Source organism: Rhamphochromis longiceps, linkage group LG7 (genome assembly GCF_057381845.1).
Source record: "Rhamphochromis longiceps isolate RC_006_pf linkage group LG7, R_longiceps_female_GT1.1, whole genome shotgun sequence".
Classification (NCBI taxonomy): Eukaryota; Metazoa; Chordata; class Actinopteri; order Cichliformes; family Cichlidae; genus Rhamphochromis; species Rhamphochromis longiceps.
Genome location: NC_140563.1, coordinates 39,629,985 through 39,652,062, shown reverse-complemented (window position 1 = coordinate 39,652,062; position 22,078 = coordinate 39,629,985). Strand labels below are relative to the sequence as shown.

General features: G+C 39.9%; 5 protein-coding genes across 7 annotated transcripts; 3 read left to right on the top strand and 2 right to left on the bottom strand.

Annotated features, from left to right (window-relative positions):
- The first annotated feature begins 2,771 nt into the window (after nucleotides 1–2,771).
- On the top strand, nucleotides 2,772–8,757 carry LOC146665846 (uncharacterized). Of its 2 annotated transcripts, none has more exons than XM_085413621.1 (2): nucleotides 2,772–3,111; nucleotides 6,254–8,757. In XM_085413621.1, the coding sequence occupies exon 2, from the start codon at nucleotides 6,629–6,631 to the stop codon at nucleotides 8,309–8,311; it is 1,683 nt and encodes a 560-aa protein (XP_085269747.1). In that variant the 5' UTR covers nucleotides 2,772–3,111; nucleotides 6,254–6,628; the 3' UTR covers nucleotides 8,312–8,757. The 2 variants fall into 2 exon arrangements, with proteins under 2 accessions (XP_085269747.1, XP_085269746.1); XM_085413620.1 differs by having other exon boundaries at nucleotides 6,244–8,757.
- A 2,972-nt stretch (nucleotides 8,758–11,729) lies between these two features.
- LOC146665845 (heat shock protein 30-like) lies at nucleotides 11,730–12,555 on the top strand. Its single transcript, XM_085411229.1, has one exon. The coding sequence runs from the start codon at nucleotides 11,817–11,819 to the stop codon at nucleotides 12,459–12,461; it is 645 nt and encodes a 214-aa protein (XP_085267355.1). The 5' UTR covers nucleotides 11,730–11,816; the 3' UTR covers nucleotides 12,462–12,555.
- A 1,496-nt stretch (nucleotides 12,556–14,051) lies between these two features.
- On the top strand, nucleotides 14,052–15,217 carry LOC146665844 (heat shock protein 30-like). Its single transcript, XM_085411228.1, has one exon. It carries the CDS (start codon nucleotides 14,136–14,138, stop codon nucleotides 14,772–14,774), a length of 639 nt encoding a protein of 212 aa, XP_085267354.1. The 5' UTR covers nucleotides 14,052–14,135; the 3' UTR covers nucleotides 14,775–15,217.
- Nucleotides 15,218–16,118: 901 nt separating this feature from the next.
- Nucleotides 16,119–16,924, bottom strand: LOC146665843 (heat shock protein 30-like). The gene has a single exon (XM_085411227.1). The coding sequence runs from the start codon at nucleotides 16,813–16,815 to the stop codon at nucleotides 16,171–16,173; it is 645 nt and encodes a 214-aa protein (XP_085267353.1). The 5' UTR covers nucleotides 16,816–16,924; the 3' UTR covers nucleotides 16,119–16,170.
- A 1,041-nt stretch (nucleotides 16,925–17,965) lies between these two features.
- On the bottom strand, nucleotides 17,966–22,073 carry LOC146665842 (N-acetyllactosaminide beta-1,3-N-acetylglucosaminyltransferase 2). 2 transcript variants are annotated; one of them, XM_085413618.1, is made up of 4 exons: nucleotides 21,979–22,073; nucleotides 21,360–21,611; nucleotides 21,064–21,084; nucleotides 17,966–20,831 (listed from the first exon to the last, which is right to left on the bottom strand). In XM_085413618.1, the coding sequence occupies exon 4, from the start codon at nucleotides 20,800–20,802 to the stop codon at nucleotides 19,459–19,461; it is 1,344 nt and encodes a 447-aa protein (XP_085269744.1). In that variant the 5' UTR covers nucleotides 20,803–20,831; nucleotides 21,064–21,084; nucleotides 21,360–21,611; nucleotides 21,979–22,073; the 3' UTR covers nucleotides 17,966–19,458. The 2 variants fall into 2 exon arrangements, with proteins under 2 accessions (XP_085269744.1, XP_085269745.1); XM_085413619.1 differs by lacking the exon at nucleotides 21,064–21,084.
- Between the last annotated feature and the right edge of the window lie 5 nt (nucleotides 22,074–22,078).

Here is a 22,078-nt window from a genome sequence, read left to right as displayed (position 1 = left end):
CCTGCAGAGAGCTGGGACCAAAGTAACAAAGGTCACCATCAGTAACACACTACAACGGCAGGGAATCAAATCCCGCAGTGCCAGACGTGTTCCGCTGCTGAAGCCAGTGCATGTCCAGGCCCGTCTGAAGTTTGCCAGAGAGCACATGGATGATACAGCAGAGGATTGGGAGAATGTCATGTGGTCAGATGAAACCAAAGTAGAACTTTTTGGTATAAACTCAACTCGTCGTGTTTGGAGGACGAAGAATACTGAGTTGCATCCCAAGAACACCATACCTACTGTGAAGCATGGGGGTGGAAACATCATGCTATGGGGCTGTTTTTCTGCCAAGGGGACAGGACGACTGATCCGTGTTAAGGACAGAATGAATGGGGCCATGTATCGTGAGATTTTGAGCCAAAACCTCCTTCCATCAGTGAGAACTTTGAAGATGAAACGAGGCTGGGTCTTCCAACATGACAATGATCCAAAACACACCGCCCAGGCAACAAAGGAGTGGCTCCGTAAGAAGCATTTGAAAGTCCTGGAGTGGCCTAGCCAGTCTCCAGACCTCAACCCCATAGAAAATCTGTGGCGGGAGTTGAAAGTCCGTGTTGCTCGGCGACAGCCCCAAAACATCACTGCTCTCGAGAAGATCTGCATGGAGGAATGGGCCAAAATACCAGCTACTGTGTGTGCAAACCTGGTAAAGACCTATAGTAAACGTTTGACCTCTGTTATTGCCAACAAAGGTTATGTTACAAAGTATTGAGTTGTATTTTTGTTATTGACCAAATACTTATTTTCCACCCTGATTTACGAATAAATTCTTTACAAATCCTACCATGTGGATTCATGGATTTTTTTTTTTTCACATTCTGTCTCTCACAGTTGAAGTGTACCTCTGGTGCAAATTACTGACCTCTGTCATCATTTTAAGTGGGGGAACTTGCACAATCGGTGGCTGACTAAATACTTTTTTGCCCCACTGTATATTCTATGCATGGTCACCAGCCTTAGCTTTGATACCAGCTATTGAACAAACATTTGAGTTTTTGCGCTCCACAATGACATTCAAACAGAACTGTAAGGCAAAACGTACTAAGTTCAATTTTGTAATAGAGTCATCATCACCCAGAAGTGATCCGGACTCTGAAAGCGAGCTAATTTAAACTGCTAAATGTTTTATCAGATATCTGTAGGTTCCTCTCAGTAAAGAGCACTTAACACAACTTCATCTGCTAACAGAGACTAAGTGAATTACTTTTTCTGACTGAAATGAGCCTTTTCAGTCTTGCTTGACTTATGTCCTTGTATGTGTCACTTTTTCATCGTGGAAACAGATTTTTTTCCCCCTTTTTTGAGCACAGTTGCACTGCTGTTTAATCCAGGAGACTGTCAGTTCTATGTGAGCCAGTCACCTAACAATGTATCTGCAGGAGATGAACAGGACTCCCACTGCTGGAACTCTACAGCACATACCTAAAATACTGTCTTCTACTTTGCAACTCTATCACAGTGATAAGACAGGCAGTAGAGTGTATGTTATCTGCTCTAGGTCTCACACACAGGACCACTGCAGTATTTCACTTCTTCTCTCTCACTCTCACTTCTCCTTCCTTTTTCTTTTTTTTTTGTTCTTTGCCGAGTCCCGCTTCATCACCTCTCTTTCTCTCTTCCCACTCCTCTGGAGTTCTCTCATCTTTCTCCCCCCTGCTGCATCCTCTACCCCTCTCTACCTCTTTCCCCTCCTCCCCACATGTCTGTCTGTTCGAAACTGGAGCAACGTCTTAATCGAGGCTCCCGGACGTGACGGGAATTTCTAAGCAACCCCAGCTCTGCAGTACAGACACAAACACACATACACACACAAAAACACACACATTCTGCTTGGCAGCCAATTAACAGCCTGCGATCCCGCGCCAAAGGAATAACTGCATGTTGATGAGCTGGCGGCCGTGTGCGCTTGTGTGTGCATGTGTGTTTATGATGAGCTGGTGGCCGTCAGAGCCACTTACACAGATAGAAGGATATGTCTTTTATGTGTTCAAGGGAACGAGGGGGATTATGGTGCATTAAAAACCATCTCCGTGAGGGACAAACTAAGACAGTAACAAGGAAGTGTGAATTTGTGCCTGGGATTCTCTTTGTGTGTGCGGCGCTGTCCCGACACTTTCAGGATATGTGGGTGTCGGTGCGTATAAGAAGCATTAGGAGAACAATGCAGATGATTTACTTGGAGCGGAGCCTTGCTTTCTCCTCCTCTTCCTCCTCCTCATCCTTCCTCTATTTTTGTTACTTTTCATTCTTCTCCACCTCCTCCTCACTTCTATCCTGCCTCCACTTTTGAGAGTTCATCCAAAGGTGAATGCTTGACAAAAAAGAAAAAGAAAAAGTATCTTTCCCACTCCAAAAAAATCATATATTCTCTTTGTTAAGAGAATTTTTATTTTAGTTAAATCATTAAAGTATAATCAAGTAGAAACAAGTATGCCTTATAATCAAGTGTTTATATATTTTCACACGGTAAAGCTTACTGTTGAAAAGAACACAATGTATTCCTTGCTTAAGTGTGTGAGATGTTTGACAAAGACAGGACATATACATGCATTCTTTACTTCAGTGTCTGCGATGTCAGATAAGCATGAATACTGCTGTGTCGTTGTTTTTCAGTTTGTGTGCAGAAGTTAGATAGCTAAGACAATGCCTGAGCTCTCCCCTCTTCAGTTGAAAGAGGAAGTATTATGTAACCCATTTTGCCTTATAAATAAAGCGAGTAAACGGTGCTCGGTGTGTTAGTCTGCTCAGAGACTCTCACCCGTGCGCACGTCTTTGAAACTCTGAGTCGGTCTGCCAGTGTCTCATTTCTCTCTTACTGTGTTTGAACAAATTGTCAACCCTTGACATTTAATTGGTCCTTCGAGCCGGAGAACTGACTGTTATTTTAACGTCTAGTTTTCCACAGACGGTCTCCATCGGATCCTGACGTCGTGACGCCTGCGCTGGAAGAAATCTGATCAGTAAAACGAAAAACCCGGGAACGTGAATTCGATCTCCGGTCAGCGTTCGGCCTTCACGGCTCCAGGACCCGATGAGCACCGGATCTTAAAACGCAGCGCCACAGTAGAGGTGAATATGACACGCATTCCACCAAGCGCTAAAATACGTTGATATTGAGATTTTCCTTTAAGTAGTGTGTAAACCTAGGTACGCCGACAGATCTCAGTGTCCATGCGGGACTAAGAAGACGACAGGCAAGAGCGAAATTCTAGAAAAATCGCTATTAAAAGTTCCGGTCGCTCTGGGAGTGGCTGCAACGGAACAGGTTTCCGGTCACTCAAGAAGAGTGGCTGAAGGTGAAGGTGTTACACAAATAAATAGGCCTACGGAAAATCTCAATAAAAATCATAGAAACGCGCTTTGTTTGTGAGGAGTGAGTTGTTTTTACGACCCAATACGCGGTCGAACCACTTCTCAAACTGTTTTCCTGTGTACACTCACGTATTGGTAAAGGTGGAAAAAAGGGTTGTGCTTCATCACGTAAAATTGATAACCGCTCTCTCAATTAGTGGGAGAGTAGAAGGCTGTTATCGAAAACCCATTCTCACTTTTTCATGCCAAAGAAGGTGTCACAGTTCTGACGTAATTAGTTCAAAATGGGTAACTCTAAAACTAAAGTAAAATTAACAGCAGATGAAGGATGGTTGGAAAAAAACTGTCCAAATGCAGGAAGAGTCAGTGCAAATAGGTGGAGAAATCCACATAAAATTTATTGCCCAGCCTGGCAAGGCAAATGCAATCAAGAATCAATAACTGCTTTAAAGGCTGCTTTACAAAAAGAATTATTTGAGGAAAAGAGCCAAAAGAAAAAAGCAAAACGCTTAGCAGAATGGCACCTTTTCAAGGCGTGGATGGTAGAAAACGATAAACGCATTGCTAAACGTGCCCAAAAGCAGGAAACTAAAGATAAACAGAAAACTGCAGGAGAAGAAAAACCGTACCCCCCTCCTTATGCTCTTCAGCCTGCACAGCCTGCAGCAGCTGCACCTAACCTTACGTCAGCACTTCCTGTAAGCTCTCCTCACAAACCTTTTGTTTCAAATCCCTATATGGAGGCCAGACAACAACTTGATCTTATGACTAAGCATGGTCATTCCAAAAAAACAGAAATTGTAGGTCAGTTTCCAATGGTAGCCTTATCTAACCCCAGGTACGGTCAACCCACTGGTCCCCCAGACGCCCAAGGAGTCATACCAGTAGACGGTGAGCCTTTAATTTATGCATTCCGACCCTGGTCTCATAAAGACAAAGTACAATGGACTCCAGAAGCAGAAAAAGCTTTCGTTGATTTGAAAATAGCACTGCAGACATGTACCGTCTTAGCATTACCAGACTATGGAAAACCTTTCGTTCTCCATGTTGATGGTGCAGGAGGGTATATGAAAGCAGTCTTAACTCAAGCTTTTGGAGAAAAACAACGTCCATTAGCTTTCTACTCATGCAAACTTGACTCTGTAGCTGCTGGATTACCTACCTGTGTTCAGGCATGCGCAGCAGCAGCAGAGGCAGTTAAAAAATGTGCAGACATTGTTCTAGGACATAAATTGATCATCAAAGTCCCACATGCAGTGACCTCTATTTTGCTCCAAGCGAACCTCTCTTTCCTCACGCATGCAAGACAACTTTCTTATGTGGGGATTCTACTTACACAATCACACATAAAAATAGAGAAGTGTGGCCAGCTAAACCCAAGTACACTTTTGCCGACTTCTCTGGACGGAGAACAACACTGTTGCATTCAAAAATTAGAGGAAGATACAAAACCTCGCACTGATATATACAGCTCCCCCCAGAGCAGTTTCAGTAATGTTTTTGTGGACGGCTCAGCGTCAAAAGACATTCACGGTAGAAATTGTGTGGGTTATGCGGTCACAACTGTTGATAAAGTGATAGAAGCAAAAGCTCTCAGCTCCTCAAACTCTGCTCAAAGCGCAGAACTAACCGCAGTCATCAGAGCATGTACTTTATATAAGGGTCAAAGTGTTAATGTTTACACAGACAGTCAATATGTCTATTCAGCAGTTCATCATTTCGCTAAAATATGGCATAACAGAGGAATGACAACTTCCTCAGGCAACACAGTTCAACATGCAAACCTTCTAAAAAAGCTATTAGAAGTAATAACGTTGCCAAAAGAATTAGCACTATGCAAATGTGCAGCTCATCAAAAGGATGACACAGAAATTACGAGAGGAAATAACTTTGCTGACAAAGCAGCAAAAGCAGCTGCAGAAAAACAAATTGATGTTTTAACAACAGAAACCATAGATCTAATACCTTTAGAAATACTAGCAGATGCACAGAAAACAGCATCGCTGAGTGAACAAAAATCTTGGGTGAAAGATGGAGCAGAATTAAAAGACAACCTTATGATGTGTAATGGCAAACCAGTGCTTCCAAAATCTTTGCATAGAACTGCTGCTTTAGTGACACATGGGAAAACTCATGTGTCATCAGGAGGGATGATTAATATTCTTAATAAACAATTCTATACAAAAAATTTTGAAAGTTCAGCACAAGAGTTTATCAGAACATGTATGATTTGCCAAAGACACAACGCACAGGGAAATCTACGTCCAAAGCGAGGGCATTTCCCTATACCACCGCATCCATTTCACACTGTCCACATGGATTTCATAGAATTAAATGAATCACAATCCTCCAAATATGCACTTGTGATAATTGATGTATTTTCCAAGTGGCCAGAAATATACCCAGTGAAAAAAGCAGATGCAATATCAGTAGCAAAATGTCTATGTAATCATTTTATTCCAACGTACGGTATTCCATCTCTGATAAGATCAGACAATGGCACACATTTTGTAAATGAAGTAATAAGTAAAGTTTCTGAAGCTTTAGGCTTCAGCATAAAACATCACTGTTCTTATCATCCACAAAGTGCAGGATTAGTCGAGAGAACTAACGGCACAATTAAACAAAGGTTGAGGAAATGTATGGAAGAGACTAAAAAACCTTGGCCTGAATGTCTAAGCTTGGTTAAATTATGGATGAGAATAACTCAAGGAACAGGTGGTCTAACGCCATTTGAAATCGTACATGGCAGACATTTTCCACTCCCCATAATGAGTGAGCCAATTAATAAATCTATTGCAGAAACAACAATGGCAGAATGGATGACAAAACTATTTGAGAATAAAGAAGTGAGATTAAGCAATCAACTGCCGAGTGACTTTTCTTCAGTTTCTTGCAGGTTGAACCCCGGTGATTGGATTCTGATTAAAGTCCTCCAGCGGAAAAACTGGAGTGCTCCAAAGTGGGAAGGTCCCTTCCAGGTGCTACTTACCACACCCACAGCGTGTAAGATAGCCGAACGAGTTTCGTGGATTCATCAATCCCACGTGAAGAAAGTGTTTGCACCACAATAAGACGCCGGTTCCCCTGACTCTTACGTGAACCCCTGCTGGAGGACAGGGCTGAACGGGTTTCCCGCCCTGTGCTTCCTCGGCAGTGCTACTCACGTGGGAGCTCGGGTGTGCCTGGTCGCCCTGAAGATCAGACTGACCTATCCCACCGAAGAGCAGAACCAATAATAACACCAGGGACGCCTGAATAAAATCTCAACAAGATGACTGAGGAAAACAACCTGATAAATCCAGAAGAAGAACCAGCTTCAGAATCAATGCTAGCACCAGTTCCAGCCCCAAAGCTGTTGTGCTTGGGCGCTTGTGACATCAAACGAAAACTACTCATGTGCTACATATTCTGTCTAATGGCTATCCTCCTGATGACGACACTCTTTTGGTTGATGCCCAGTGGAACCCACAAGACAGTACCAATTATTCTCCGACCTAAGAGGTGGACCCACGACAACTCGCACCTGAAGGAGATAGACAAAGAACACAACCACCCGTGGCTGAACAATGCATGGTACCGGTATGTCCATGACAGAGTGCACAGAGAAGACAATGCCGCAAACTGCTATGTCTGCTCACATATGCCCACGACAGCACTCCATGCCACAGTGTATGGAAAACCCCCAACCAAGGCTGAAGCACTCTGCATATATGACAAAGCCATTACCGGGACCTGCTCAACACCAGGAAAACCTGTGATGGTGATAGGTGGATCCATAAAGGACCAAAACAGCAACACATGCCACAACACTACACAATATATAGTCCCACAGAGTGTAAAGTCTTTAATCTACAACATAACAAACTGCACCCACCAGTACCCAAATATAAACTACACCTGCAATGAAGCCTACTGGGTGCATATAAACGTCAGCCATAGAAAACTGAAATCATTCTCAGTTGTTTTGCCACCTGACATACAACACCCAGTGTGCTTTAACTTCACAGGAGCAACCGGACAAACAGGTACGCCCCAGGGTCTGAAGAAATTAGGACAAACCCGAAACTGCTCCATGATCCTGGCGGCACCAGATTGGGATGGCATCGGCTCATCGACAGGTACATACTGGGTACAGGGCGCAGCTTGGGCGTGTGGCCTGAAAGTCTATTTCATGCTGCCACCAAACAGCACCGGACTCTGTGCCCCTGTTCTGGTATCTGACCACACCTTTAAGATGTCAGTGAACATCAACACCAGAGCTAAACGTAGCACAGGCCTCAAGCCCCATGATCCATATCTTGGTTCTGATGTACCAGATGACTTCAAACTCTGGACCAAGAGCCAGAAGGTAATACACGCTTTGTTTCCATGGATAGGAGTAGGGAAACACGCACTACGGATAGAAACCCTGGACTATCGTTTTGGATTATTTTTAAATGCTTCAACCCGCATTAATCAAGGACAGAATGAAGAAATTGATGCAATTCGCATCACTGTCATGCAGCACCGAGTGGCTTTAGACATCATTCTCGCAGAGAAAGGTGGTCTCTGCGTATTGTTTAACACTACATGTTGTACCTACATACCTGATAACATCCATTCATTAAACATGACAAATGCTTTGAATGTTTTGAAACAACTGAGAGACGCTCAGCAGCAGGACTACGTTACCGATACTCAAGGTTGGTGGGACTGGCTGCTGAGCGGCTCTTGGAAATCTCTACTGATTAAAGGCCTGTTGGCCCTTTTCAGTGTGATGTTACTATTTTGCCTTTTCATTGCTTGTATTATCCCATGTCTGAGAAGCATAATGACAAACATGTTCAAGCGTATGTTAGGAAACCATGTCTTGGCTCAGTCAGTTATGGAGGATCCCTATCGTCAGTATGGTATGCTGAGTGTGGGAGAGAGAGAAGAAAATCTCTATGACAATCTTGACAAGCTTGTTGTTTAATTATTTCACTGAATGACGTGCAAGTTGAAAATGTGACTAACAAGTGACTATGCATTGAGTAAAACATGTGAAATATATTAACATCAGGAGGGAATGTTAAGAGAATTTTTATTTTAGTTAAATCATTAAAGTATAATCAAGTAGAAACAAGTATGCCTTATAATCAAGTGTTTATATATTTTCACACGGTAAAGCTTACTGTTGAAAAGAACACAATGTATTCCTTGCTTAAGTGTGTGAGATGTTTGACAAAGACAGGACATATACATGCATTCTTTACTTCAGTGTCTGCGATGTCAGATAAGCATGAATACTGCTGTGTCGTTGTTTTTCAGTTTGTGTGCAGAAGTTAGATAGCTAAGACAATGCCTGAGCTCTCCCCTCTTCAGTTGAAAGAGGAAGTATTATGTAACCCATTTTGCCTTATAAATAAAGCGAGTAAACGGTGCTCGGTGTGTTAGTCTGCTCAGAGACTCTCACCCGTGCGCACGTCTTTGAAACTCTGAGTCGGTCTGCCAGTGTCTCATTTCTCTCTTACTGTGTTTGAACAAATTGTCAACCCTTGACACTCTTTATCTGTCAAAAATATTGACACCAACCATGACACAATATCCCCGAGCAGCAAACTGCTGTATTTGCCAGTCGAGGTTTCATCATCCGTCTTGTTTTCTTGAGAGACACAGTAAATGTTGAAAAGACTGTGGGTTTAAAACCTGGCTCCATGCTGTTTCTGCCCTACTTCTCTGCATCATCATCATATTAGTCTTTGTTCTATACTCTTAGGAAAGGTAAAATAAGTAAGGATAGATGAGAGGTATAAACTGCTATTAGAAAATCTGACAAAAATAACATTCAGTGCTGTAAATTATCAGTTGCAACATATTACAAGGCATGACAATAATTAATTGATTAAAAATATATCTTTACATATTTTGGTTGGTGTGATTGTTTAGTTTGACGCATAAACAGTTGTTAATTTGTTTCTATGTGCAGAAGTATACATCCAGATGAGGGCTTTAATGTTAATTACCCTTTGGAAAAAACATGGAGTACATCTTGGATTGTGTAGTCTAGAGTCAGTATGTTACAATTATATGTGTATCATTACATCACATGGTTGTGTTATTCATTTCTAATCATAAAACTGTAAAACCACTAGTAGGAAAGTATTATTTTAACAAAAGGAAAATGCAAATTAAAAGGCAGGAAATCACAAAGCAGGTCTGCAAACAACTTGAAAAATAACAAGGAAAATTAATTTATTTATGTATTTATGCTTAGTATTTAATACCAAATATGGTATAATAGAAGACATATTTCAGAGGTATTTCAAAAGTTTTGGGAGTACATGTATGAGGAAGGAGATCCTGCCATCTAGTGGATGAAACCTCAAATTACTGTTGGAAGAATAATAAAAAGGCCCTATGTATAGACGAGGTGTTTCATACTTTCTTCATAGACTTGTGAAAAGTCGTCGATTTTCAAAAAAAAAAAAGTCTGGTCTGTATTAAATGATTTCCACTAAAAATTGAGTTTAACTTTCGCACCATAACTGAATATTGCTTCCCTCAAATCTAAGCTTGGTAGTTTTGTAGTCTCTTATGATCACTGGTAAAAACTTGTAATGAAGAAATCATATGAGTGATGTCAGAAGTCCTGTGAAACCCTGGAAGAGTTCCCAGTCTTTCACAGGGAGCTGAGATGAATGCTGAGAGAATGAATGTCATTCATGTTCACATTATGCAATCTATAAAGAAAGCATATGTTTGGACTGTGGGAGGAAGCCTGATTACCAAGAAAGATACTTCAAAGTATCCATGATGATGGTGCAGTACTTAGCACAGTTTCTTCACTCTGGCCTCACAGCAACAGCGAATCTACAGCTGGCTGGTTCAGGACTTTATGTGTGTAGTTTCTCACTGAATCTATGTCGGATCTGTTCAGCTGCTTCCTCCTGCAGTACAACAACATGCAAGTTAACTTTACTGGCGATTCTAAATTTGACAAAGGTATGACTGTGTACTTGAGTGATCTTCTGTCTTTCTCTGTGTTGGCTCTTCGACTGACTGTAAACCTGTTCAGGCAAACAAGTCCTTCTTTTGCTGGAGTATGCTGTCGGCAGACACAAAAGCTGTGTGATGGATATATAATCTCAACTTCACTTTAGCAATTTAATGGAAATGAACAAATTCATTCTGAGTATTTACTCATGATGCTAAATTAAATTAAGGGGATATTTCAGAAATGATTATTATTTCATTGCTCATTTGGTCTTCAAGATAAACACACTTTTGTCTGACAGATTTAAAGATACACATATTTATTCAGTCTTACAGTAATGAACAGATTAAATGATTTCAATTGATTTTTTTCTTTACTTTTAATTTTGGCTTTGTCTGACATTCATATTCTTGTAGAAACATTATTGTTGTTTCTTTAAAGAAAAAAGCAGACATATTTAATCGTTTTATTTCTTCTGTCAATCTGGAGAAATTAATAAAAATGGGATTTGATTGTGCAGACCAAAAAAAACCCACTTAATATTTAACTCCATGTGGGTAGTTTTAATTTTGTGTTGGTTCCCAACAAATGACAGCTCTGCATGTCAAAGTGAACAAGAAAACGTTTATCAGCTCAGGTGTTAAAAAAAATTAAAAACTGTGCATTTAGTTTCCACAAGGTCTATGTGAGCTGTGCTTTTTAATATCCAGCAGCCTATTTTACAAATGCAGTGCTACAGAATTCAAAGAAACATGAAGAACAAAATAAGTATCGGCTAATACACGCAATCATTTTACAAGTCAGATCATTTGAGCTGAGACTGAAAATAAATAAATAAATAAATGAATACTTTAAATCTGATAATTATCAACAGCCAACTGTAGCAATTTAATAAAGTATGTTAAAGATTTACAGTTCTGATCCTACATTGAACATTAACTGAAGTCAGTATTCTTGAGAAAAAGCCCCACAAATTGGTTATATGTGATAAATGCATCAAACTGCACTATGTTCTGCAATTACCGTGAAAGAGTATCTAGGCGTTCTTGGATTTTGGATTTCTGGTTGTGTTTTTTTTAAATATCACATTTGAACAAAAATTTAAATAATGTAACTGAATATTTACTTAATCAAAGTAAACAATAAAAACTTGATGTCAGATCTGAAATATGTAGCATTTACGCTTATTACACATTTATATATTTTACATGTTTTTGTCACTGAGGCAGCCTATATGGACATTAGTAAATACATGCGGTAATCAAATAGTTTCACAGAAAAGAAGTGATGTCATAAATCCTGTAAAACAGCTCCACCCAGTGGAGATCTGTGGCAAAGACCAGAACATTCCTGAAGACTCTGGAACTCCTCCACTTAGTATATATAAACTGGGACAGTCTCACTGCTGAGACAGAAAGCAAGACAAGCAACACCAAGAAGACAACAGACACCTGAACAGTGTTTCATCTCACAAGAAGAGGACTCAACACTAAACCCACTGAAGATGCTGTGCTCTCATGGAGTCCAGTCTGCACTCAGTCCATTCATGGACTTCTACTGGCCTGTGCGCAGTCTGTGGCCAGAGATCAAGCCTCTGTTCTACCAGCAGGATCTCCTGCAGAGAAACCTACAGGAGCTGTGCAGCAGTCTGGAGCTGATGGATAAACTTCAACACAGGATCCTGGAGGAGACAGATCCTTTCCAAAGCAGCATGGCTGTGCAGCCAGTTGCCGTCCAGCTGGAGAAAGAGGGAGACAAGTTTGCTCTGATGCTGGACACTCGAGGCTTTTCCCCAGAGGAGCTGTCTGTCAGGCAGGTGGGCAGGAAGCTGAGAGTCAGTGGCAAGACAGAGAAGAAGCAGGAGGATGGGAAAGGCTCGTACTCTTACAGACTGCAGGAGTTCAGACAGGAGTTTGATCTGCCTGAAGGACTGAACCCTCAAACCATCACCTGCCACCTGTCTCCAGATGGGAAGCTCCACATCCAGGCAGCCAAAGCTCCGTGTGTTGAAGAGGCTGAGAGAGAGCTGACTATCAAGAGGAGCTCAGAGGACAAAGCACAGCAGAGTGTGTGTTCACAGGCAGAAGACAGCAGGACAGAGACACACAGCAGCACACAGGACAAACCTGAAAACATGGATATGAAATGATACCAATGTAAAATAAATGTTTTTGTATTGATATTCATTCAGTTTTCATGTGTTGAGAAATAAATGTTATCAAAGCTTAACTATGTTTTCTGTGTCTTTCTTTCTAAGTCCTACATTAAAAAAAAAGAAAGAAAAAAAGCACAGAGGAGGATAGAAGGAGTTTTATTGAGGTCCTGTGATCCATGCATCCAAGTTCTCCAGCTCTAAAATTCTAAACTTTATGGCTTTTAAAAATAGAAACAAATGAGGACAAATTGAATTTGGTAGTTCAGACTGAAAACTGTTGTTTAATTCAACACCATCTGGGTTTGATGAATGAGCTCCTGGCTTTATCTGAGTTAACACTTCATAGACCAGGTGGTTTCAGAGTAGTTCATGCAATCTTATTGTCTGTTCCAAAAATGTGACAACACTCGATGTCAAAGTGAACAACAGAACATTCAGTTCACAAGTAAGAAAAATCAAATACTGCGCAATTAGTTTCCACAAGTTCTGTGTGTGTGTGTTGCTTTTCAATTTCCAGTAATCTATTAAACAAATGAAAGTTACAGCCTTCAAACAAACATGAAGAATGTACCAAGTATTGATAAATTGAGCAAATATTTTACAAGCCAGACTATTTCACCATATAATTTAACAACAATTATATACTGCACATGTGATAATTACTAACATCATGCTATTTGAAGTTAGCAAAACACATTTGCAAAAACATATTCTTATTAAGAATTATTAAGTGAACTCGGCACTCTTGAGAAACAACCCATCCTAGTGGACATATGTGGTAATGGCTATATGTTGAAACATGTTCACCTGTTTCTCTACACATTCTTAGAATTTGGAGTTTATGTTATTTGATTTTAATAATATGTTTTGGATTATAAAATTGATTTGAACTAGTGTTTAAAAAATATCAGCATGAACCCAAACATTTTTTGATCAGTAGACAAATAGCTTTTCACATCAGACATGAAGTGCATTCAGTTCACAAGTGACGTCAGAAGTTCTGTGAAACAGCTCCACCCAGTGGAGATCTGTGGCAAAGACCAGAACATTCCTGAAGATTCTGGACCCCTTCTGGGGAAATGGTGTACATCTAAGGCTTACCTCCAATGTTTGCATTTAAATTCGTATTTAAATCAATGGACTTGTTAAAAACAAATTCACTGCATATATGGTTAGAATGGATATTCCAGTAAATATTGTATTATATTATACTTCTCAAGTAATGCGGAGTTTTGTTCTTTAGTTTATTTTTTGTATTTTTCAGTCTTGGTGAGAGCAGGTTGAGGGCTGAGGAAGAAGAGGTCAATTTCCTGCTCGTCATCAGCATGAATCAGATATTTGTTTAGTAGATATAGTTTTTCTTCTCAGTCAAAGCAAATGAAAATTTTGGGGAAAAATAGTACATATTTCAAGTCATGGATGGGGATTTAAGTTTTTCCAGCAGCAAAAGTGAGGTTCTGTTCCTGGGAAACAGCTCCACCCAGTGGAGATCTGTGGCAAAGACCAGAACATTCCTGAAGACTCTGGAACTCCTCCACTTAGTATATATAAACTGGGACAGTCTCACTGCTGAGACAGAAAGCAAGACAAGCAACACCAAGAAGACAACAGACACCTGAACAGTGTTTCATCTCACAAGAAGAGGACTCAACACTAAACCCACTGAAGATGCTGTGCTCTCATGGAGTCCAGTCTGCACTCAGTCCATTCATGGACTTCTACTGGCCTGTGCGCAGTCTGTGGCCAGAGATCAAGCCTCTCTTCTACCAGCAGGATCTCCTGCAGAGAAACCTACAGGAGCTGTGCAGCAGTCTGGAGCTGATGGATAAACTTCAACACAGGATCCTGGAGGAGACAGATCCTTTCCAAAGCAGCATGGCTGTGCAGCCAGTTGCCGTCCAGCTGGAGAAAGAGGGAGACAAGTTTGCTCTGATGCTGGACACTCAAGGCTTTTCCCCAGAGGAGCTGTCTGTCAGGCAGGTGGGCAGGAAGCTGAGAGTCAGTGGCAAGACAGAGAAGAAGCAGGAGGATGGGAAAGGCTCGTACTCTTACAGACTGCAGGAGTTCAGACAGGAGTTTGATCTGCCTGAAGGACTGAACCATCAAGCCATCACCTGCCACCTGTCTCCAGATGGGAAGCTCCACATCCAGGCAGCCAAAGCTCCGTGTGTTGAAGAGGCTGAGAGAGAGCTGACTATCAAGAGGAGCTCAGAGGACAAAGCACAGCAGAGTGTGTGTTCACAGGCAGAAGACAGCAGGACAGAGACACACAGCAGCACACAGGACAAACCTGAAAACATGGAATGAGATTTAAAATGACGTCAATTTAAAATAGAATTTTTTTTTCAATGCAAATGATAATTTATGGTCCTATATGTTTTGGGTTTTTTTTGTTTTGTTTTTTGTTTTTGTTTTTTTGTTTTTTTTAATGTAATGACGATTAAAAATGTTTAAAGCTGAACTCTGTTTCCTGTGTGTTTTACTTAAGTCATATGTTTAAAAAAAGGCCTTGCCTGAATGGATAGAATGGACATGCCAGTGAACATATAATCGTTAGTATGATTCTGAAATGATGTTTTTTCCCCACTTTTTTCTTATTCATACATTAGTATTATTTTAATTTTACAGAAATCACCAAAAATGAAATTTGATTATGCAGAGAAAAAAGCACAAAGCTTTCATCAATGCCACATGGATTATTTTCATTCAATTTTGATAGTGTTTCATTTAACACTTTAAACTGTTCATCTTTTGTGTCATGAAGAGTATCGATGTTAAAGAAAAGAACCATCATCAGTTCAATAAAATCAGATACTGTGTGATTAGTTTACAGAAGGTCAAGCTTGCTTTTGAATTTACCAATACATGTTGAAGAAATTACTTACTGCACCATTCATGCAAAATGGAACAATAAAACAAATACTAACAGAAACAATTTTGAGTTCAGGTCATTTGTCTTTAAAAACTTAAAACAGTAAACACTTTTGTGTAATCTTTTATTTGCCAGATGTATTTATTTTATCTCAAATTAGGGAAATACTATACATCTATTAATTACCTGCATTAGAAAATCTGAACAAAACATTAAAAAAAGACTTTAGTACATTGGGATTAATGAAGTGAAGTCTGAAATCCTGATAAAAAGATTCTCCAAATTGAGATATATGGGTATTGCAATAAAAAACAAATGCTAGTTTATAATCTGAAATCAAAGTTAAAACGTATGTTTTACTTGTTTTATATGTACATTATCCTATTTTTACATGTCTTTTTTTAAAGTGACACAGCCTATATGGATATTAATAAAAAAGGCCACAGTGCAGTGACCGTGCTAACGACTGCACCACCATCATGGTTACTTTGAAGTATCTTTCTTGATAATCAATGTTCCTCCCACAGTCCAAACATATGCTTGATTGTAAGTTGTATAATATGAACATGGATGACATTCATTCTCTGTATGCCACCTATGGCAGCTGGGAGCTGGAGAACATGAATGGATGGAATAGATTATATTATTTATCACTTTCTTTTTCTATCATTTATGTGCTGTATTTTTTTTAATGTATGAAATAGAAAAAAAACCCACACAACATGATTCAGTGTTTGTGATGTTTATTTATCATCAGATATAAATCACAATTACACATATAAAAAGAAATTAATATTATTTAAAAAAAAAAACTTTTATTTTACATTGGTATCATTTCATATCCATGTTTTCAGGTTTGTCCTGTGTGCTGCTGTGTGTCTCTGTCCTGCTGTCTTCTGCCTGTGAACACACACTCTGCTGTGCTTTGTCCTCTGAGCTCCTCTTGATCGTCAGCTCTCTCTCAGCCTCTTCAACACACGGAGCTTTGGCTGCCTGGATGTGGAGCTTCCCATCTGGAGACAGGTGACACGTGATGGTTTGAGGGTTCAGTCCTTCAGGCAGATCAAACTCCTGTCTGAACTCCTGCAGTCTGTAAGAGTACGAGCCTTTCCCATCCTCCTGCTTCTTCTTTGTCTTGCCACTGACTCTCAGCTTCCTGCCCACCTGCCTGACAGACAGCTCCTCTGGGGAAAAGCCTCGAGTGTCCAGCATCAGAGCAAACTTGTCTCCCTCTTTCTCCAGCTGGACGGCAACTGGCTGCACAGCCATGCTGCTTTGGAAAGGATCTGTCTCCTCCAGGATCCTGCGTTGAAGTTTATCCATCAGCTCCAGACTGCTGCACAGCTCCTGTAGGTTTCTCTGCAGGAGATCCTGCTGGTAGAACAGAGGCTTGATCTCTGGCCACAGACTGCGTACAGGCCAGTAGAAGTCCATGAATGGACTGAGTGCAGACTGGACTCCATGAGAGCACAGCATCTTCAGTGGGTTTAGTGTTGAGTCCTCTTCTTGTGAGATGAAACACTGTTCAGGTGTCTGTTGTCTTCTTGGTGTTGCTTGTCTTGCTTTCTGTCTCAGCAGTGAGACTGTCCCAGTTTATATATACTAAGTGGAGGAGTTCCAGAGTCTTCAGGAATTTTCTGGTCTCTGCCAGAGATCTCCACTGGGTGACGCTGTTTGACTGGACTAATGACATCACTCGTCAATTGCTCATCCATCATGTCTGACTTCTTTTCTGTGAAACTATTTGATAGGCTGCCTCAGTGACAAAAACATGTAAAATATATAAATGTGTAATAAGCTTTTACTTCAGATTATAGGTTTGCATTTCCATTTAATTGCAATACCCAAAAAATCACCACAGGTGACGGTTCATCAGGAATACAAACTTCACTTGACTATTCCTGTTGGATCAAAGACTTATTTTTGAATATCTTGTTTGGATTTTGTAATACAGGTAATTATTTGGTGTACAGTGTTTCCCCAATTTGACTTTATTTAAAGTTTATTTAAAACAATCTGTACCAAAAATTCTAGACAGTGCGTTTATTATTCCTCTTCCATCAAAATTTATGTTTTACAAATATTTTTATTCTACGTTTTTCCATGAAAGCTGCATTAATAAACGTCTTGAGCATACATCTGTAAATTCAAAAGCAACCTTGATATTGACCTTCTAAGAATTAATCACACAGTTTTTGATTTTACTGAGCTGATGAGGGTTCTTTTCTTCATGTACAGATGTTCTTCCTGACAAAGAAGGTTACAGGACTACTTGAAATATACTGTCATCAATGTACACAAATAATCAAGGATGTATTGTCTGTAACGTTGTGCCTTTTTTTCCTATGCGCGATCAATTTCCACTTAAAATACTAGTACTAAAAATAATACTAATATATAAATATAGAAGTATTCTCCACTGTGGTCAAAGAACACACAAAAATAAAAAAACAAGGAAAAAAACATCTGTCATTTCAGAATTATATTAACGATTATGTATTCACTGGAATGTCACCTCTATGCATTCAGGCAAGGCAATTTTTTTAACAAAATGACTTAAAACACACAGTTTAGCTTTTATGATATTTATTCATTATCAGATAAAAAATACTAAAGCACACAGAATCATAAATTATCAGCATTGTTGAGATGCAACAATGTTCAAGTGTCTGTTCTCTTGACTTATCCCTTCTGTCATTCTTCTTTCTCAAAAATAGGACTGTTTATCGTCTTTTGACCTCTTTTATAACTAAAAGAGGTCAAAATTCAGCAGGAACCTTCTGGTCACTACCACAGAGCTTCACTGGGTGGGGCTGTTACTCAGGCTTACTAACATTAAATCATCACTCCTGTGTTTTCAGGAACTTGCCTTCATTTGCGTCACTGCAACACTAGATGCCTGTCTAAACTATCATGAGCTAATATTGTCAGATCTAATCTGAGTATCATCTCAACAAAAGCACACATATAAACACATATAAATGTATATGTGTACACATAAACACAATTAGGGTGTTTGTTTTTATACAATGTTTTAAAAAATATATATTTTGTGTTTAGTATTCATCATCTTAACAATCTTTCCTGTCTTTTCTTTGGATGGACTCCTCCAAATGCATTACTCTGAAGCCACTGTCTGCCTATTAGTACTAAGATCAATAACTGAGACCAGACAAGAATGGGCTACTAATATAATCAAGAAGAAAGAAGAGACGAGCGCTGCTGATTTATAATGTGTCTATTAATGCACTTAAACTCTTACTGAGTATTTTATCTTTCAAGAAATGCTAAAGTTCATCTTTTTTATTCACAACCAAACTCCAGTGTTACAACATCTATATACCCATGAACATTGTCCATGTTTAAGGCAACTTATAGCGTTTTGAATAACAACTGCATAATTTTACTTTATCAGTGATTTTCAGATTTTCATGACTTGAAAGACGTTGTTTTATGCTTTATGATTTAATACAAGAAGTTGGAAGTAGTTAGCATCATAGATTGACACTAAAAAAAACATTTTTCTGGCAGCAGAGAACATAAAAAAAAAAGACAAAGTTTTTTTCAAGGATTACAACCATGTAGATACACACCTTTCAAAGTCAAGCATTGCTTTTTTTGAGGTACAGAAGACATCACATGAAAATTATACATTTAATCAAGCTGTGTTGCAGTTTCGAAGTGAAAGTTAAACATCAGAACATTTTAAGAGAAACTGCTGACTTAAAGGGAAGAAAATAGTGCCAAGAAATTTAAGAAAGGGGAAAAAAAAAAAAAACTATGTTCACCAGCCATTGTATAAATACATCTAAATCATTTACAATGGTAAAATATTTTCTATAGTCAAGAAAATAAAACCTTTAAGTTAAAGAAGAGTAAATAAATACAAATGGTGAATAAGGGGCCAGAATGTATGCCCTTAATCTGTGATGCCTTATTAACAAACCCTCTTTGAGGTAGATTGGTCTTCTATTCAGTTTTTAACTCCACACAGGAAATGTCCATTATGTGACCTTACGTAATGTGACAAAGCCTGATTGATATGAAGATGAAGCCAGTGAGTGTGGTTGTAGCAGTCATCCTGTACTCACTGAGTCCTATTTGGTTGGCAAATGAGCCTTAGCATTGACCAGGCAGGTTCCGGAGCTTTTTCCACAAAGTAACCATCTCCTTGGGACTCCGTTTGTGAACAAGCAGAACAGATCTGTATGCACAAGGATTTTCCCTTTCTCCTGCTGGGAGGTCAAATGTTAAAAAACCCGGGTGATGGGTTGGAGAAAGCCCGAGTCTGTGCAGGCACATTCCAAGATACACATCATCAATAGGGAAAAGGTGGACCCTCTCAGACACCTCTTTCAAACGTAATGCAAGTGATCCAGAATACACCACCCCTCCTCCACCAGCATAGGGTGGATACACTCCTTTGTAGAAATTTTCTGGTATGTAGTATTTTGTGGACGGTTCACGGTTTGGCATTGCATTAGTAATCACGTCCCCGATGAACATATCCATCTCAGTTTTCCTTTTTAAAAGTAGCTGTAGTTTGTGTTCCTCCTCGTTCTTGTGCAGATAATCCAGAAGGGCATTTGTTCTGACAAAGACGTCATCGTCTCCTTTGAAAACAAAGATGGCAGTGGGACAGTACTGCTCGAACCATTGCCAGAACAGCAAGTCCTTTAGGGTCAAATTATAAAAAGTATCTCTGAAGTCCCACAGTAGAATATCCCCATACTTCAGGTTCTCTAGCTCCAGGAGATTTTTTAGGTCTGGGTGTGGACCTGTACCTGAGTCCTGCCTTCCAAGAAGAAAGACTGTGCGCACCAATCCACCTTTTTTATTTGATTCCCCTTCCACCAGACCACTGCGTCCCCATGTTTCACGGATTGCCTGCCTATTTTCAAAGTTTCCCACTTGAGATTTGATAGCCATGAGGAGCATGGGAGAGTCCAGATCAAAGCTACTGTTGTCTTTCCTACACATACCAGGTTGGTTGATAAGAAGGGGGTACTCCCTGTAATACATTGACCTGATAAATGCCCTAATCTGTTCTGGCAGCTTGTTTATATCTTGCATGTGAGGGACTGAACACTTGTATGATGTGTTGTCAGAAATACATTCATTGTTAATCTCTGATAAAAACTTAGCTTTGGGCTTCCTCTGTATGCGAGTTGTGTTTCCTATCAGTAGTGGATTGTGCTCACGGTCCCAAGCATGCTGAAGCTGGTTCCACAGAGCACTGTCCTCCAAACGAAGGTTCCAGAAAGGCCCGAGTGGATGGGAGGCCATAGTTGAAGAATTAGCAGAAATCCCTGGAGCAATATAGTGGATAGTTATTTTTGGCGGAGCGTAGGAGATGGTGATGAATATGGAGATGCCAATATAAATTAAAAGATGGCCAGTCATCATACAAGGCAGCAGACACAAGCACAGCAGTCTCCCATTGCGTTTGCAGCATTTTCCCATTGCCTGTGGTATACAAAGCAGACACACACCTGCACACAGAAAAACATGAGGCTTTCTTTTAAAGATAATAATGCAAAGCAGAGAAAGAAAAATGGCACTGCCTTCACTGTACAGATTTATACAACAGAACGAGTCTCATAAGAGGTTTTATAGCAAACACTGCCATCAACTCAAGGGAGGTTTTTTGTCTCCTTAGTGATGGTCCAGGGAGGTTTATTATCTGTTCTTCTCTACACATTCACAACATCATCTAATACCTACCTGTCGACAGGTACTCAGCCCCTGTAGGAACAATGTGGAAAATGTATTATGAAACAACAAGGATTATTTGCCTCTTTCATCAGTTACTGCTTCCATATTGTATTTGACTTGAAAAGAATGGCCTATTGATTCTACATCTATCTATCTAATTCCAAGGATGGATGAATAGACTAAACTTGCCTGCATCTTTTAGTCTACAAAATACACTTGTTAGAACTGCTACATGTGTTTCCTACAATTCTGTCAAACTCTTACAGGTTTAGGCAAGGGACGAGAGGAAACACAGAAGTACTTACAAGCGAGGGAACTTTCGTTGGTTATGGCGAGTGGGGAAAAAAGGCACAGTCACCTGTGGTGTCCACTTCTTGTTTTAGTTTTAGCATCCGGCCTCGTCATGAGCTGGTTATTAAGCCGCAGCTGTGTAGCACAGTTTGTATTGTAGTGCATCATTTGGTCCTTCAGCGTATGGGACTTTCAACCGCAGCTGAGCAACGTGTCCCAGGTGAGTCCCATGCGCATCGAGCATGCGCTCCTTTGGCTCTTTGACGCTTAAGCATAACGAGGGGAAAAAAAGAACAAAGGGATCCACATGATTTGTTGTACTGTCTCCTGCCAACACATTGATTTTATTTACATGCGTTGCAGGTGTAGAGGCTATTTGCATGATGTAGCCAGATTGTCTGGACCCACCCAACCGCAAATTATAAATGATTAGTGGTTTAAGGTTTCACTTAAGTACACACACAGAATATATATATATATATATATATATATATATATATATATATATATATATATATATATATATATATTCTGTGTGTCAGTATGTTTGTGTGCGTGTAGATACAGAGATACAGTTAGTGTACAAGTGTATTATGCAATTTTATAAAGATAATCAAGGTAACACCGACATACCTCCATGCATAACACCCTGTGACGGACACTGCCTCAGACCAATAGAGCACGCGTCTTGCAACAGGTTACGGGCTAAACAGTCGAGGGCTTTGGGGCTAAA

Bases quoted from the DNA above. Each gene is read 5' to 3' on its own strand.
- LOC146665846 (XM_085413621.1), top strand. From the start codon at position 6,629: ATGACTGAGGAAAACAACCTGATAAATCCAGAAGAAGAACCAGCTTCA.
- LOC146665845 (XM_085411229.1), top strand. From the start codon at position 11,817: ATGCTGTGCTCTCATGGAGTCCAGTCTGCACTCAGTCCATTCATGGAC.
- LOC146665844 (XM_085411228.1), top strand. From the start codon at position 14,136: ATGCTGTGCTCTCATGGAGTCCAGTCTGCACTCAGTCCATTCATGGAC.
- LOC146665843 (XM_085411227.1), bottom strand. From the start codon at position 16,815: ATGCTGTGCTCTCATGGAGTCCAGTCTGCACTCAGTCCATTCATGGAC.
- LOC146665842 (XM_085413618.1), bottom strand. From the start codon at position 20,802: ATGGGAAAATGCTGCAAACGCAATGGGAGACTGCTGTGCTTGTGTCTG.